The 19,026-nt window shown below is 43.3% G+C and overlaps 1 protein-coding gene across 3 annotated transcripts in view; it reads right to left on the reverse strand.

Annotated features, from left to right (window-relative positions):
• sh3yl1 (SH3 and SYLF domain containing 1) overlaps window positions 1-19,026 on the reverse strand; it is a 318,220-nt gene that overhangs the window by 226,366 nt on the left and 72,828 nt on the right. For all 3 annotated transcript variants that reach the window (XM_070884930.1, XM_070884929.1, XM_070884928.1), the window contains exons 3-4: window positions 7,017-7,130; window positions 5,798-5,862 (exon numbers count right to left, since the gene is read on the reverse strand). In XM_070884930.1, coding sequence (XP_070741031.1) covers window positions 5,798-5,862; window positions 7,017-7,130 — 179 coding nt within the window. The remainder of the gene's footprint in view (window positions 1-5,797; window positions 5,863-7,016; window positions 7,131-19,026) is intronic.

Genomic DNA, 19,026 nt, shown 5'->3' on the forward strand with positions numbered 1-19,026 from the left:
GAGTAGGCCATTTGGCCCCTCGAGCCTGCACGGCCATTCAATAAGATCATGGCTGATCTGATCATGGACTCAGCTCCACTTCGCTGCCCATTCCCCATAACACTTTACTCCCTTATCGCTCAAAAATCTGCATCTCCGCCTTAAATATATTCAATGACGCAGCCTTCACAGCTCTCTGGGGCAGAGAATTCCATAGATTTACAACCCTCAAGAAATTTCTCCTCATCTCACTTTTAAATGGGTGGCCCCTTATTCTATGTCCCCTAGTTTTACTTGCCCCTATGAGTGGAAATATCCTCTCTACATCCACCTTGTCCAGCCCCCTCATTATCTTATAAATTTCAATAAGATCATCGCTCATTCTTCTGAACTCCAATGTGTATAGGCCCAATCTATTCAACCTATCCTCATAAGTCAACCCCCTCATCTCCGGAATCAACCTAGTGAACTTCTCTGAATAGCCTCCAATAGAAGTATATCCTTCCTTAAATAAGGAGGCCAAAACTGTATGCAGTACTCCAGGTGTGGCCTCATCAATACCCTGTATAGTTGTAGCACAACTTCTCTGCTTTTATACTCTATTCCACTTGCAATAAAGGCCAACATTCCATTGGCCTTCTTGATTATTGCTGTATCTGCATACTAACATTTTTTGTTTCATGCACAAGGACCCCCAGGTCTCTCTGTACTGCAGCACTTATCCCTTTGCAGATTTTTTTGTGTCCTCCTCATAATTTGCTTTCCCACCCTTCTTTGTATCATCAGCAAACTTGGCTACATTACACTTGGTCCCTTCATCCAAGCCATTAATTATAGATTGTAAATAGTTGAGGACCCAGCACCGATCCCTGCGGCACATTAGTACTCAATAGCATTTGTCAAATTTTGTGAGTCTTCAAATCTCCATTTAATTGAACATTTTTTCAGTTACTTTAGCATATAAAAATATGATCCATGTTCGACATTCCACCAGTCTGAAAAGAGTAATATTGTAGTGCATGACTACAGTAATTCCAGTAAGCGCATTGCTGCAAGTAAGGGTAATTGTTAATCCTTGGGTCACAAAACTGTGCAAAAATCATTGTTAAATTACAACTTCCAGGTATTCCAGAATTTGTATTTATATCGCAGCTTTCACGACCTCAGGATGTCCCAAAGCACTTTACAGCCAATGAAGTACTTTTTGTTTGAAGTGTAGTCACTGTTGTAATGTAGAAAACACGGCAATCAATTTGCAGAATGCAAGGTCCCACAAACAGCATGAGATGCTGGTTGAGGGATGTATATTGAACAGGGCACCGCGGAGAACTCGCATGCTCTTCAAACAGTGCCATGGGATCTTTTAAGTCCACCTGAGAGGGCAGACGGGGCCTTAATTTAACGTCTCATCTGAAATACAGCCTCAGACAGTGCAGTACTCTCTCAGTACTGAACTGAAGTGTCAGCCTAGATTTTGTGCTCAAATCTCTGGTTTCTTGAGTGGGACTTGAAACCACAACCTCTGACTCATAGATAAGAGTGCTACCACTGACCCACAGCTAACACCATAGAGGACAAGTTCTGCTTAGAGGAACAGATTTGAGTCGATTAGAAAAGAAAACTGATTTTATGAAAAGTCAAAATTATAACAAATCTTTAATATCTAATTTTCAGTACTATTGTACAATGTAAAATCCATTATTAGGGGAAATCACATGGATAGATTCTATTTATGTTTTCAAAAGCACAAATCATTCAACAGAAGTATGTACAGCATCCGGGAAGGGCTGAAAATGAGAAAAGGTCATTAGGACCTGCCCACTAAAACTGTTGCAAAAAACATGGAAATCAGTTAAAAGGCTGGATTTTCGAGAGATTTGCGACCGGGTTTTCGCCGCGATTTGATCCTCTACAGCAAAAACCTGGTCGCAAAGCCCGGGCGGGATCCTCGGTTACCTGTTTGCGGCGGCGATGGGAAGGACCGCCGGGGAGGTGCGCCGGACGTGTAACGACGCGGATGGCGTTACCGTCCGACTTTCGGCACTCTCCCGACCTATACGCCACGCCCAGAACAGCGACAGGTAAAACCAATCGGCGCAGCCCTGCCAGCAGCGCTAAGTTAGAAAACCTGCAAAAAAGGTAAGTTAAAGTATTAATTTAAAATTTTTTTTTGCAGCGATTAGTTAATTAAGGCTTTTTGTAATGTTTCTTTGAATGTTAGTAACATAGAAAATAGGTGCAGGAGTAGGCCATTCAGCCCTTCAAGCATGCACCACCATTCAATAAGATCATGGCTGATCATTCACCTCAGTACCCCTTTCCTGCTTTCTCTCCATACTGTGGAAATGTATTTTTCAAGTTGCATTACACTGTTTTTTGTACCCTTTTTGCAATAAAACAAAATGGAGTCCTGATCATGCCAGAAGCTTCTGCAACAGACAGTCTGTTTGCATAAACATGCTAACCCTGACTGAAACTGCTGATAGCTGATTAATAGCCACCAGACAACATTAAGACTGTCTTGCTGAGATAAGTACCACCCCATTGTGCTCCCCTGTATTATCAATAGTCTGTCGCTATGCCAGACCTTAGAAGAGCTGGATAAAGGTTGTAAAGATGCAGCACCAATTCATCCCCTAAGAGACTCTCAAATTAACAGCCATTATCTCTTGTACAGAACTCATCCATAATATGCAAGAAGCCAAGTACCCAATCAACCACTATGGAAATCATGGGCCCAAATAACTGGCCAGGAAACTGGACAATCCTAAAACAATGCAAAACCGGTGATAGCACATTATCACACCCTAATCAAGTTATTGCTGACTAGCCCACCAAAAACACTGACAAAGACGACATTTGAAAAAAATGTAAGACAAGGATGTGGTAATCATTAACTGATTGTAGAACTCTTTATCTGTTTTCGCTGACTGCAAAGGCAGAACTAATACACAGGATGAAACCATAACGTGTTTGTTCTACTGTATAAATACATTGTGAAACTGTACCATATTGGGAGTCCCCACTTAGCCTTTGATTGAGTGAGACTCTTCCTTGCTGCAAGGAAAACTTATTAAAGGAACATCTACCGGAGCTGATAGTGTTAGAGTCTTATATTGAGATTCGAGATTTCAACAATACCCCTTGATCCTTTTAGCTGAAAGGGCCATATCCAACTCCCTCTTGAATATATCTAACGAACTGGCATCAACAACTCTCTGCGGAAGAGAATTCCACAGGTTAACAACTCTCTGAGTAAAGAGATTTCTCCTCATCTCGGTCCGAAATGGCTTACCCCTTATCCTTAGACTGTGACCCCTGGTTCTGGACTCCCACAACATCGGGAACATTCTTCCTGCATCGAACCTGTCCAGTCCCATCAGAATTTTATATACTTTTATGAGATCCCCTCTCATTCTTCTAAACTCCAGTGAATACAGGCCCAGTTGATCCAGTCTCTCCTTATATGTAGTCCTACTATCCCAGGAATCAGTCTGGTGAACCTTCGCTGCACTCCCTCAATAGCAAGAACATCCTTCCTCAGATTAGGAGACCAAAACTGAACACAATATTCCAGGTAAGGCCTCACCAAGGCCCTGTACAGCTGCAGCAAGACCTCCCTGCTCCTATACTCAAATCCCCTAGCTATGAAAGCCAACATGCCATTTGCCTTCTTCACCGCCTGCTGCACCTGCATGCCAACCTTCAATGACTGATGTACCATGACACTCAGGTCTTGTTGCATCTACCCTTTTCCTAATCTGCCGCCATTCAGATAATATTCTGCCTTCATGTTTTTGCCACCAAAGTGGATAACCTCACATTTATCCACATTATACTGCATCTGCCACGCATTTGCCCACTCACCTAACCTGTCCAAGTCACCTTGCAGCCACTTAGCATCCTCCTCACAGTTCATACCGCCACCCAGCTTAGTGTCATCTGCAAACTTGGATATATTACCCTCAATTGCCTTCATCTAAATCATTGATGTATATTGTAAATATCTGGGGTCCCAGCATTGAGCCCTGTGGCACCCCACTAGTCACAGCCTGCCATTCTGAAAAGGACCCATTTATCCCGACTCTCTGCTTCCTGTCTGCCAACCAGTTCTCTATCCACGTCAATACATTACCCCCAGTACCATGTGCTTTAATTTTGCACACCAATCTCTTGTGTGGGACCTTGTCAAAAGCCTTTTGAAAGTCCAAATACACCACATCCACTGGTTCTCCCTTGTCCACTCTACTAGTTACATCCTCAAAAAATTCTAAAGATTTGTCAAGCATGATTTCCCTTTCATAAATCCATGCTGACTTGGACCGATCCTGTCACTGCTTTCCAAATGCGTTGCTATTTCATCTTTAATAATTTATTCCAACATTTTCCCCACTACTAATGTCAGGCTAACCAGTCTATAATTCCCCGTTTTCTCTCTCCCTCCTTTCTTAAAAAGTTTCTTAAAATGTTTATCCCTCCCTCCCAAGGCCTCTGGCGCAGAGCAAACGACCCCGCACTAATGTTGGCGAAACTCGTGCTTTGCGCCGTGAATTGTGCAACGCCTCCCATTGCGATGCATCCCCAAAAGGCTGAAAGTTCGGCCTAAAATCGATCGCGCAGCGAAACCGCTAATTTATACATATCTGTACCGTGTTCGCTCAAAAATCCTAAAATTCAGCCCATTATATCCTAAGTACAGGAAAGCATCAAAAGGCATATAAACCAGCAGAGCCACGGATACTAACAGAAAACAAGCTTTACAGTTAATTTTGTGAATATGCTGCTGTTAGTTTTAAAATGAGAGCTGTACACCGGCCCGCAATGCTTCGGAGTTTTTAAAAAAGTGCAAATTGGGCTTGTTTATAGGGTTAAGCTGTCAATCATATAAGGATAAATGCTTCTCTAACGCTTATTCATTTTTAAACAAATTCAGTGTCTAAAGCTTGATTAAAACTAAATGCTCTTTATCTTATAGAGTTGACAAGTCAGTATTAATAAATGTATAAACGCAGCTCGGAACAATTTCCAGGTCACCTAATAACAAAAGGAAACAAGAATGAAGATAAGTTCCTTTACCAAGTTTGGTGAGAGCCAAATGAAAGCATTTAAGCTATTAAGGCGGGAAGTCAGTTTTCAAATACTAGAATGTTTACAAGTTCACAGTGCAGAGTTCTGCTGTTCCTTGCAGGCCCATTTCTAAAAGAAATTCAAAGGATGACGAGAGTAAAATCTGATATATATTTTAAATTATTTATGGCAAAATCAGAATCTCAGATAAGTGAATGTGACATATGGAGTTTCAAGTGTACCATTTTTTGTTGTTACAGGAAATGTGTTTGATGGGGGTCATGCAGTTGGTTTAAAATCTAACACATTTTAATTTACTGAAGTAACAAGGCAGTGCTCATATAAACAGCAGCCCAACATGGACCCACTTGCTTCAAGCAGAGATAGAGAGAGAGCTTAAAACTGAAATCACTTTTTACAAATTAGTGATAAAATATTGGACACTTGGTAAGATACCGATTGGGGTATAGAGATTACAGAAATGTAAAGGACATTGAGGTGTGGATCATCTTTTATAGCTCTAATACCAGAAGCATGAAATTTGAACATCAGTTATAACCAGATCATTTTAAAATTATTTACAATGTATGAATTATGTTTAATCATACTGCATCTGCATTATTTTTTGAGGGGGAAGACAAAGAGCAAGGTTTATTAAACAATTTGATTTCACTTTACAGAAAAACACCTGCATCTCTATCTGTCTGGATGCAATATTTATGTAAAAGTTTTTTTTAAAAAAGCAACCTACCTCAATTCCAATCTCAAAACCACCACCAAGTCCAGCAATGCCTATTGCCGAGGGAGCAGACCATCCTGTATGAAACAAATACAAATTCAAACATTTTAACCATGAAGAAGTCAAAAGAATGACTGTTTGAGCTAAAACAAAATGTTTTATTTGATTCATTTTTAATCCTGGACCAGTTTGCCTGAGCCAAGTTCCAAGTTCACAACTGAAACAGGTTTTGCAGCAGCCAGATCCATGCTAAAACTGTGCATGAGCAACTCTTTCCTTTAGTGGTGAAACCTTGTACCAATGACAAGAAAAGGTCCATATAGACCAACAGCAGCAAAATCATTTCGCTGCCTGTATAGATGTGAGTAGGAGTGCTTCAGATGCTCAATACTCTGGTGCACAGGCCTTTGGTCATCTATACCTTTGACTGCATGCCACTTGACATTTATATTGGACGCTGAGGTAGCACTGCTATTTGACAGTGGGGGACAATTACAGTCATTATCTTTTGCTCAATCAGAGGACTGGACTCTGGGAGGGAGGGGGCGTTTTAAAAAAAAATTAATATATATATATTTTTAAAAAGGCTGTTTTCACATGCACAAATGTAGCTGAATTCAGATATGAAACAATTGAAGTGACTGCACGCAAAAGTACAAAATAAAAATTTGTCTCAAAACTAGGCAATATAATTCAGTATCAAACAGGCAACTTCTCCACCGATAACTAACAAATATGCTGTGTGCATTGATCTTGGATAGCAGTAGTGCTATTGCATTTATACAGCTATTGCCGCCATAGAAGGCAAACCTTATCAAAGAAGTAGGCCACTGGAATAATGCTCCAGCACTCTCGTTAGAATTACCAGCCTATACCAACATTAGAAAGTGATATTAAAAGAATGTTCCATGCCAGAATATTCTGTCTCTTAGCTACAGCACCCAGCAAATCACACTGTCCATTTCGGTGGAGATATAGGGGGTTTGTTTGTTGGATCAGACCAAATCACATTTCCATGCTAGACGCTAGAAACACAGCAAAGTTACTATTAAGTTTTGTTCTTAATGATGTGGAACAGGAATGTACTTTTCAAATGGATATTGCAGGACAATATTGTAATCCTTTTCTTGTCATATAATTTTCCTTTTTAATTTAAAAAAAAGTTTCAGCAAAGGTAGACCAAAATAATATTAAATTTTTTTTTTTTAAATCACATATTGAACACCCTTACTTCCATCTGGCAGGCGGGCCAACACAATTCCACTGCCTCCACGTGCAGTTACTAAAAATCCAGCTTTAATCACCGAGAGAATTGCAAGTCCTTGTGCTTTAGCTATCACATGAGCTTTAAAATGAACAGAAAACAAAATGTGAATTGATAAGAATGTCAGGTCACTCCATAAATTGAGAAAACTGTGATAAATCTACACCTTATATAATTAGAAAACAGATCCTGTAAGCATTCCCATTTAGATTTAGGGGCACTAGCTAAACAAGTAACTGAGATAAAGCTCTATTGCCCTGAAAGTTCATCAATTCATTTATAATTTCCACTTAATAAATATTTTAAATGCCATTAATGATGTGCAAATAAACTATTTCAGTTTTGAAAACTGATGCAGAACAAAAATTGTGAACTTTTTTTTTCTGGATTTCTTGAAAATACTCATCACGGCTTGAATTTTCCTCTCAAAACCCACCCATTTTGAAGTGCAGGGAAATCTACCTTCACCTGTCAACTGTTCTCAATAAGAACGAAGAGCTAGAAATTGCCCAAATTGCGATAGCACCGTTTTTTGGCACTATTCATGTTTAACAACCTTTTTTCCACGCTGAAATGACGCTAAAAATAAAAGCAAAAAATTGGCCAACGTTTTGTTACGTTTGGCGAAACGATAAAATTGCGCTGTTTTTGTGCGATGAAACTGGATTTTTTGGCATGAGCAGAAAAAAAAATTCTCACGTTCTTTTTTCGATCTTTCTGGTACCTTCCAGGTCACATGATGGGTGCACCCGCGCATGTGCAGTATACCCAGGGCTGAATCAGCCATTTTCAGAGTGCATTTAAGCTTCAGCAGAGTTCACCATAGTTCAACACAGGTGTTTCAAAAACTAAAAATGCAGGGTGATTCAGAAAGGGAGAGGGCTTGGAAATTCACACAGGCTGCAAATGAGACCCTGATCAGTGCTGTAGAGAGCAGATGGGGGGAGATTGCAAGGAAGGGTCGTGGAAAATTGCACCCATCTGCTATGAAACAAGTGTGGAAACATGTGGCAGAACAGATTTCCTCAGTGGACTCCACCAAGAGGACCTGTCCCCAGTGCAGGAAGAGGTAGTATAACCATTGCAGGGTCGTCAAATATTTTTTATTTATGCACTCCAATTAATTAAATTTTAAATGCGACACATGTTGGTATCGCTGGGCTTCTGATCGTCACAGACTGCTTTTTGACATATTAAAAGATGTTTCTGCACTTCGATGTTTTCGTGATGAACAACATGCAAATAAAGTACCAGGGTCATTAAGTAGAGCACTGTATTAAATGTACACAGTATGGGATAAGTGCTTTGATGACTCTGGGTGAGCCACACGAGCAAAAGGGCCCTCTGTTAAAAATTTCTATTGCCATCTTTGCAGGGAAAGTTGTCGCACAACCGCAACAGCAGCATAAAACAGGCAGCGGTCTGGCAACATTGGTCCCACTCAGCCACCTTGAAAGTCGTGTGGCAGGTCTGATGGGTGCATTGCGGAGATCGACTACACGTGCAGATGCTGAGCCCACGGTGGACACTGAGGGTAAGTCCTGCAAAATCCACGGTCTGGGTTGGCTCAACGTTAACTACATTCTGTGAGCTAGCCTTTGGTTTATGCGATGTACTGTACTGTGATCAGGCTAGGTTTTAATGAATGCAATGTACTGTCAGTCGTCGACATGTAATGCAATAGTGGTGGTCGTTCAAATGCGCCTGCGGTGTGAGCCTATTCATGACACCATGCCTCCTCCCCTGCTGCTAACCAGTCGTCTGTTCGTTTATATTTTGCAGATGTGGATTCAGACTCAGATGGCAGAGGATGCCCTCAGCTCAACAGATACCATAGTCGAGGACACCGACCGCAGCCCTGCTGAGGAACCTCCACAAGAGGAAGAAATTCACATCGGAGGGGGTGGGGGTTGGGGGTTGGTGGGTGTGGGGGAGGCCACGCAGGCACAAAGGGCTTCAGCTGCGGCCAGCAATCCGTCGGGAAGAGGAAACCGGGACATTCCCTGGTTATCGAGCATCAGAGGTCCCAGATCCCAGTGGGTTGCAGCAAAGCACACTCAGGGCAGAAGCCCGTATGCCGTCAGTGCGGAGGCGGAGTAGGCAAGGCCGCTCTGCAGAAATGCAGGCAAACAGGGAAACTGATTTGGTAGGAATGTCTGGGGAGAGCATCCAGCTCAGCAAACAGCTCCTCGAGGTCATGGGTGGGATCTCGGGAAACATTGCAGCACTATCTGCAGACATTAGGGAGGGCATGTCGCAGCTAGCAGCTACAACGCGCGAGAACACCGAGGCTGTCAATGCCCAGCGGCAATTGACGGTCTCAACTCATGGCATGCCAGTCCCCAGAGTCATGATACTCAGACCTATCAAACCAGTCAGTGTTGAGGCTGAGCAACAGGCTCAACACTCAGATGCCAGGCCTTCCGCAGCCCCAACTTCTCTAGAGCTTCCATTGGCGTCTCCTATGTCTGTCCCATAACAAGAGCAGCGCCATGGCTGTGCTTCTAAAAAAACATCTTGGGACCACCGGGGGTAGAGGTGGGGATGGGGGTAGGGACAAGACCAAGGGCAAGGGCAACAATGTACGGAGCAGTGGAGTTCAAATTGGGGTGGGGAGAAAAGGTGGCTGCAACTGAAGGATGTTTGCTGCAGGGGTGGTTATTGTTTCGCTGTTCTTTTTTTGTTGTTGTTGGTGGTGGTGGTGGTTGGTTGGTTTGTTATTTAAGTGACGTTTACAATTGAAAAGTTTAATATTCAAAAATGTTATTAAAGTTACAAAATAAACATTTAGAAAGTTGCATTAAAGTATAACTGTACTTTTCAAATAATTTTTTCAACTGAAGCAAACTTGTGCAGTGTCTCATTCGCAGAATAACAGGGGGAAAATAGTCAACATGGTAGCATACAGTGGGCAGTGATGAAACGTGCCATTCAGCTTTTATGCAAACCGGTGAATTATTAGCTGCTGACGCAAGGCTCATACAGTGGCAAGAGCTCCACGAGGCCTCATCTCCCGTCGTCCTGGGGGTGGTGGTGGTATGGGTTCTTTGTCCTCTTTCCCCCCTCTCTCTTGAGGGGGCTCAGCAATCCCTAATGGCAAATCCTGTCCCCCTCAAGATGGCTAAGTTGTGTAGCATGCAGCACACCACAGTGAACTCAGCGACCTACTCAGGGGAGTAGTGCAGGCAGCCTTCAGAGTGGTCCAGGCATCGTAAGCGCTGCTTCAGTACTCCAATTGTCTTTGAAGATGTTGCACGTGGCTATATGGCCGTTATTGTAGCAATGCTCGGCTTCTGTCTGAGGGTTGGGGGGGGGGGGGGTGGAGTGACGAGCCCTAACCTTTATCCTGGCCTTCTGGCTGACGCTCAAACAGCTGTGAGACAGTGCTCTCACGCAAGATGAAAGCATCATGGATGCTCCTGGAAATTTTGCATTTACTGCCATGATGCACGGAGCATGGTCACAAAGATCTGTACGTTCACCAAGTGGAATCCCTTTCGGTTTCGGTAAACCTTCGGATCTTGAAAAGGTGCTCGCAGGGTGATGTGCGTACAGTCAATGGCAGCCTGTACCTTGGGGAAGTCAGCAATTTGTGCAAAGCCTATATAGCCCTCTCATTTTGTGCCTTCCTGGTCATTGGTAAGTTTATGAAGTCCTTGCTGTGTGCAAACAATGCAGCAGTCATCTGGCGAATGCAGCGATGTGTAGTGAACTGCGAGATGGAGCATACGCCCCCTACTGATGCCTGAAAGGAGCTGGAGGCATAGAAGGCAAGTGCCACAGTCACCATCACCTCGACAGGCAGTCCACCTCACACTTGTAGGCTGTATGCCTGCCTTTATGAGCTGGCATATCTCTGTGACCTGTTTTCGAAAGCACAGCCTTCTAACGCACTGTGCCTCAGACAGGTGCGCTGCTCCCTGCAAACACGTTGGGGGTAAGGCCTCCTCCCCACAAGTCTGTGATCTCTTTGATTACGCTGATAATGCTGCCAAATAAGCCTTCTTCCAGGTCAATGCTCGATAGCAAAAGCAGCCAGCAATAATGGCAGAGATAGCAAAGGCCCCATTTTTTCAATATCCTTAAATCTCCGGAAAAACTAAGTGTGAACTCACAAAAACCTCAGAGTGTAAGACGCAGCCTTCCCTCCAAATGCATTCATTCACTGAACTGGAGTTCCATTTTTCAAGATGGCGCCATTAGCGCCGGTTTCGTTGTGAATCCGACATGGTAAGATCTGATTTTTTTGGGCGGTATTTAAAATGGCGGCATTGGCCAATTTTTCAAAAATGGGGATATCGAAGTATTTGACGCCAAATGACATCACAAAAACGGTTTTGATAAAAGGCAGTTGTAATTTTTTTTTTAACGCCGGCAGTAAACCACTGGCCAACATCGGAAAATGACAGATAAAAATTTTAATGCCAAAAAATTACGTTAAAACGGGTGCAATCCTGGCCAATTTCTAGCCCCTATGAGTTTAGCATTTCCTGAAGAAGGAGACAAAGAAACATACTTAAAACTTCCAAGAAGCCACAACTGTGAACTTCCTCCAGTTAATAAGAGAAATCTAATGCTGTACCAAAAGGTTAAATCCAATTCTACTCAGAACCATCTGCTGTTGAAAATATATTTAACAGTTGAAATACCAAGGATGGATGGTTTACATCGACTGTCTACTCCTACATACTTGAATGCCCTATTAATTTATTAATAATTATTAGAACGGAGATTAATTACCTAAAGAAAGAAAAATATTAATAGACTTGTCAATTATTCCATCCGACTGATTATACATTATTCGATGAAGGGCCCTCTGATATTCAAAACAATTTACAGTGTCAAGTAACTGTAAATGTAGCATAAAACATGCTCAGTCCATACCCTTTGTTACCATAACATAAAAGGTAATGCAAGTATAAATCCACATATTTTCACACGCTCAGTAAATGTAGAAAGTATGTACTAAAGCATTCTTTTCAACCTACACTTGATATAGAGTAGCCAAGCTCCATCACAGTGGCCCAGAATTTGCTGGAGCAAGGCATCTCGTGGCATGCCCTGTTAGCTAGCTAGACTGTTTCTCTTCACCCTACAGCTCAAAAATGTTGGTGCTTCAAATTGGAAGCGCGATCTGATAACTGTACGAGGGGGTCAATGGGGTATCTGGGACCTTGGTGAACAATGGGAACAACAGTGTATCTCCTTAACTAATGAGATTCAAGGATTGAGAAAGAAACAGAGAAATGACCAAGACAGAAATAGAGTGAATAAGAGGTCAGAGAGGAAAATAAATATTGGATCAAGAGAGAGGAAAAAAAAGGCAAAGGAAAGGCAAAAAATAATTTTAAACATTTTTAACAATTTACTACCTATAGGAATGAGATGCCACAGTTTAAATGGTTCCCTTTTTGGAAGGTAAAAGTTGATTAGAATTGCAGGAACATAAATCTCATTAAAAACGTACTTACGCTATTATGTACTAGCCCTAACTTTCTGCAGCGAGTTGAATTGGCAATTAATGTACAAAGGTTGACAGTAAGCTGAAAATTTCACAAAGCTAATGGTAGAGTGGCATAAATTGACCAGCAACTTGTGATGATTCGCAATTCACATGGTATCTCTTTCTCGCCACAAGTTGCTGGGCAACTTACACATTAATAATGGCAAGCACCATTAAATTAGCCATTAGTTTGGCAGCAAATTCTGCACCAATACAATCAATTATTAATTTAGTCGTTATTGTGAACAAACATGATTTCTGCTCTATTTTTGCTTGCCTAACAACAGTAGCCAGGCTTATAATGTAACACAGTTTGGGGCATTCGGAGAATGTCAAAGATGCTATATAAATGTAAGTTCTTTATGTTCTATTCCAAATTCAAAATAAATTTGAATTCTTCAACTGTTTAGAGCCAAAAAGGAATCATCAATAATTCATGACATCAGGTTTACTCAAAGCTAAAAATTCTCTACTCTGGATGATAGTTGAAACCATCTTTGAAACCAATATGATAGGCATAATATCATCCTTTCCTCTCTCTCCACACAACCACCCTTTCTAAATATGCCAAAACACATCAGGACAGATAATAAAATGTGTGCTGACCTGAGGCAACAACATAAATAGATTCAAGACCACTAAATTTAGCTGGTATAAAAATAAATTGTGTTCAATAAAGAGTGCGTCAGCAAAAACTCTGAATCAAATGCTGACTGCTGGGCCTGGGGTTGACCGGGCCCTACTGGAAGCAGGGCAGGGCAGGAATTCTGCCCACACAGAGAGAGACTTCACTGGTAATCAATACCATTTTACTGGGGGGTGGAGGGAGCCTAATCTTATATATAGGCCTCAATTTTGGCCCAGCCCGTTTCTCGGCACACTTACCAGAGTTGCACCGCTTTTCTCTGTTCTGAGGTGCCGAAAAATGTTGTTGCCACTTTGGCTGCTTTCCGGCCTCTTCACTGCAGTCACGCAGTGTGGCCAGTCGAGTCGGGTGGAGCCAGCGTTCTGTGCCAAAAACTGTGCCAGGACGTCTGCACATGCGCAGTGGAATCCGCTGGTGGCGTCCATGCATGCGCCGTAGTGATGAAAGTTGGCAATTGGCCATTTTTAAAGAGCTAGGTAGCTGCTTGTGTTTTGGTGCCAGAAGGAGTGCTGTGGTACGAAATTAACTGCTGAATTCAAGAAGCAGTGCTCTGTTTCGTAAAATCAGTGCTGCATCCCTGAAAGGTCAAAATTCACGAGAACCCCCCAGTGTTTGGGCTCATTGGAAAGGAAATTTAATTTGGGACTATCTACCAGAAAGTTTGAAATCCTAAAGTGCTTATGGAAGAAACTATGAACTTTAATCGAATTGTGGACTTTTACAAGACAAATTCAAGTCTGTGGGCGGGCCTAAGGAACTAAAGGAGCCAACTTGATTATTGGAACTGTCTGGGTGTTGGGACTGAAGTAAATTGTCTGGAGAAATGGATATTCAAAAATACTTCTCCACAAGAGACATTAACATTGCAACAATAACTCAAAGATGGCCAGCCATCAAACTGAACCGAGAAAAGCCATCTTCAGCATGAATAAGGACAAAGGGCCCACTACAGCCTGTATGCAAAAACCAAGCACAAAAGGATATTGCAATTACCAAGCTAATATTTCCATCAGGAAACAGACTTAGAAGAGCAACCCACCCAAGACATATTAACTTTTAACAAGCCCGCCAAAATATTACAAAGAAATGTCAAGCCCGCCAAATTTAAACAAAGAATTCTGGACTGATTTGGCGCGAAGATTAGGACAACTCAAACAGTATAACTGGCCCACTGTTTTAACAAAGGATGCCATACTGTGACTCTGCCATTAAGAAGGGAGAGAAACCAACGCGACAGTTGAAAACCAACTTCTCCAGCCTCGAAGTCCTTAAGTCCAAAAGGAAGATCACCACCATCGCAGCACCATCCAAAACCACCGCGATCGATCAAACTCGAAACAAAACTCCAACAGAAAGAAACCGAAGAATCGAAAGTTTCTACTCTACAAGCTGTTCCTGAGCTACCAATGGGTAAAACATTACCTAAAGAACTGTAAAATACTGCTTCTAACAAAAGAAAACGGGTACTTACCCCACAAATCCAAAACGCGCCTTACCGCATCAGCGGATTCAACCCAACTGAAGATTGCGCAGTAAGAAGTCTCCTCCGACGTGCGGGGTACGGCAAGCAGAATTCAATGAACCCCGAAATCGTGAACTACTGCTAACTGACCAGAAAGGATTGGTAAGCATAGTCCCTGCCTGCCCTGGAGTCTAACCTAGCTAGGATTAGGTATTGGGAGGTGTGAGGTGTAATTTTTACTGTAACCCCCCCCCCTTTGAATGTGCAATGGATTGTTCTTTATTAGAGTGATTATAAGTTTGACATTGATTTTATTACAGACAAGAAAGTACAAAGTTCTTTTCCATCAAACCAGTTGTCCTTTGCACTTTATCACATCCCCCAAATAAATCCAAAGTCTAGAACCCAAGGGAATGGGAGCGAATCGAACCGCTCAAGTAGGTCAGAGGTGAACCTGACTCCCCCCTGGAGACCACCCGTTACAGGCTGCAAAAGTGCCAGAAGTAATGCTGTATTTGTAAAAATCACTGCTGCATGCAAAAAAAGGACTGTGTTTGGAAAAATCACTGTGTCTGAGAGCATTAGAAAAGTGCTGTGAGTGTCTCAGAGCAGTTGCAGCAATACAGCAATGCAGCAACATGGACCAAGAACAAAGAATTTCTTGCATGACGAAGTGGAGAAACTAGTTAATGCCATTGAGAACAGATGACAGGAGCTGGATACCAGCAGAGGTCGCACAAAAGTGCCACCCAAAGAAATGAAGAAACGCTGGAACCAAGTTGCAGTAGATTTCTGCACATTGATGAACACCAAGAGATCTGGAAGCCAGTGTAAAAAGAAATGGCAAGACCTTGGTCAAGTAGTTAGTGTATGTAATACTTTCATTTATTCAATGCAATTGCAATTGTAAATGTGACCAGCTGTATATGTCCTACCCAGTAGAAAGGTACCCTCTCTAAACAGTTGCATTTTCATCTTTGCAGAAGAAATTATCCCACAACAAAATGGGAAAGAAATTGAACTGGAGGAGACCCGGCAAATGTGAACGCACTGACACTCTTGGAAGAGAGGGTCGCTGCTTTGATAGGTCCTGCCTCGAGAAAAACAATCAGTACTGCACCAACTGGGCCCACACGCGAGGGAGAGGGCAAGTCCTGAAAATTCATCATGGCCCTTCAAATCAACCTGCTGCCTGGCCTGCACTGTGTGAGCCTACTCATGCCACCCATCCTGCCCCCTCCTCTGCTGCTAACCATTTGACTGTTCCGTTATATTTTGCTGAACCTGATGCCAATCCTGAAGATCCAGAAGATGATACAGACACTGACGAGCCTGAGCACAAGAACATCTTTCAAGCCAACCCTCCGGACCAACATGGGGTGAGTGGGAGCGGGAAGGGATGGAGATGGATGAAGGCCACACTATTGTACTGAATCTTGAAGAGGTGGCGGTCATGGAGTTGACAGCCCCTTCTGTGACGAGTGGTTTGAGGTCTGGTGCGACATTCCATGGTTTCTCACGGTCCAAGGTTGTGGGTCCCAGTGGTGGGATGCAGCATGTAACACCCAGGGCCCCACCGTCCGAGCATGCACCTCCCACTGCGATGCCACGAGGCAGACACAGGGTAAGTGGAAGGAGAAATCGACCACGCTCTCCTGAGATGCAGGATGCAACAGATGTGCTTCAGATCATGGCATTGAGTGTGGAGAGCATTGACCTTACCCGAACACCATCAGTGGGGTGAGTGATGAGGTTGCGGGACTGTCGGGAGAAGTAACAGCAATGGCACAGGAAATGGGAACGATGTAAGGGAACATCAGTGAGGGAATAGTGTCCATGAGGAGGGAATGTCAGAGGTAGTAGAAAGGACGACACCGTCAATGACACAGGCCATCAGGGAGGGAATGTTTCAGTCCGCTGAGACACTGTCAGGATGCATGAGGGAGGGCATGTGTGAATTAGCTGCTGCAATAAGGGAACACACCCAGACCATGCACCCATTGACAATCAACTGCCACTCCCACTGCAATCCCCACACCAGCCTCTGAAAAGACCCAAGCCGGGCCCTCCACATTAACACCTGACCGCCCACCCCCCCCCACCACCACCATCCATGAAGAAGTGCACATTCACCGAGATGTTAGAAGGAATAAGCTTGGTACCAAGCCCAAAAACTCTGCGCTACCGCCTGCGGGCAGGGGTGGTGAAGAGTCCAACACCAAGCGCGGCGGGCGGTGTTAGACTAAGTGGGATGAAAGATGGGTGCAGGTTTTCTTTGCTGCTGCTGTTGATGTTGTTGTTGTTGATGTTACTGTTGTGATAAATGAGAGGTTATCCACTTTGGTGGTAAAAACAGGAAGGCTGATTATTATCTGAATGGTAACAGATTGATAAAGGGGGAGGTGCAACGAGACCTGGGTGTCATGGTACATCAATCATTGAAGCTGCAGTAGGCAATAAAGAAAGCAAATGGCAAGTTGGCCTTCATAGCGAGAGGATTCGAGTATAGGAGCAGAGAGGACTTACTACAATTATACAGGACCTTGGTAAGACCACACCTTGAAAATTGTGTACAGTTTTGGTCTCCTAATCTGAGGAAGGACATTCTTGCTATTGAGAGAGTGCAGCGAAGGTTCACCAGACTGATTCCCGGGATGACAGGACTGACATACGAAGAAAGACTGGATCGTCTAGGCTTGTATTCAATGGAATTTGGAAGAATGAGGGGGGATCTCATAGAAACATAGAACATTCTGACGGGTCTGGACAGGTTAGATGCAGGAAGAATGTTCCCGATGTTGGGGAAGTCCAGAACCAGGGGTCACAGTCTAAGGATAAGGGGTAAGCCATTTAGGACCGAGATGAGGAGAAACTTCTTCACTCAGAGTTGTGGGCATGTGGAATTCTCTGCCACAGAAAGTTGTTGGGGCCAGTTCGTTAGATATATTCAAAAAGGAAGTTAGATGTGGCCCTCACGGCTAAAGGGATCAAGGGATATGGAGAGAAAGCAGGAATAGGGTATTGAAATGCATGATCAGCCATGATCATATTGAATAGTGGTGAAGGCTCGAAGGGCCGAACGGCCTACTCCTGCACCTATTTTCTATGTTCTCAAATTGAAAGTATTTTTTAAGTTATATAAATTTACAACTTTATAAAGTGATCTTGAAGTTTTTAAGTGATCTTAAAGAGTCATATTAAAATAAAGTTTGATAAAGAATAATTTTATTACACTAAAGTTAAGTACATTGTAAACTTTTGAATAAAATATATTTTACATTAAAACTGAAACATGTTTCATTAACACAACACAACATGTAGGAACAGCTCCAAAAAATAAACATGTCCATGCGGAATAGTTGTCACTGAGTCCTCAGGCATCAGTAAAGCAGACACAAATGAGCTGCTGGCGCAAGGCTCGAGCAATCTTTAAAGGAGCGCGATGGCCCGCCTTCCTCTGACGTCGTGCTCCGGCCTCAGGCACTTGCATGGTTTCCTCGTCCTCATCCTCCTCTACCAACCCCTCCTGCTCATTACCTGCATCTTCCAAATCATTATCAGCCACTCTCACTGCACGTGGGTCATCTTTCATCATCAGCTGCTGCTGCCTCATGATGGCTAAGTTATGCAGCACACAACAATGAACTGATCGACAGTCTCAGGGGAGTATTACAAATAGCCTCCAGAAAGGTCCCGGCATCGGAAACGCTATTTCAAGATGCCCATGGTCCTCTCTCTGATACTGCTCGTCGCAATGTGACATGTTGTATTCACGGTCAGCTTCCGTCCAGGTTATGTGTAGGGGCGTCATGAGCCAGGTGGCGAGGCCGTATCCTTTGTCTCCCAGCAGCCAGCTCTGCCCTTCTGCTGCTGCTCAAACATCTCAGGTATAACGCCGTCTCCTAGGATGAACGCATCATGGGTGCTGCCAGGGTATCTTGCATCGACTGACAAGATGCGGTGCATGTTGTCACACACAAGCTGCACATTAATGGAATGGAAACCTTTTCCATTCCTGAACAGCTCGGCATTTTCCAAAGATGCTTGCAAGGCAATGTGGGTACAATCAATGCAGCCATGTACCTTTGGGAAGCCAGCAATCCTTGAGAACCCCACAGCCCTGTCATGGATTGCTTGGGCGGTCATTGGGAACTTGATGAAGTAATTCCTCCGTGCATACAGTGCAGCCGTGACCTAGTAAATGGAGGCATGTATTGCATGTTGAGAGATGGTGTACACATCTCCAGTTGTAGCTTGAAACGATCCAGAAGCATAGCAGGAAAGTGCAGCTGTAACCTTCACTTCAACTGACAAAGCAGTCCACCTGATGCTTCTCAGCTGTAGGTCTGGTCTCAGCAACTGACAG

The sequence above is a fragment of the Pristiophorus japonicus genome, chromosome 7 (assembly GCF_044704955.1).
Source record: "Pristiophorus japonicus isolate sPriJap1 chromosome 7, sPriJap1.hap1, whole genome shotgun sequence".
Taxonomy (NCBI): domain Eukaryota; kingdom Metazoa; phylum Chordata; class Chondrichthyes; family Pristiophoridae; genus Pristiophorus; species Pristiophorus japonicus.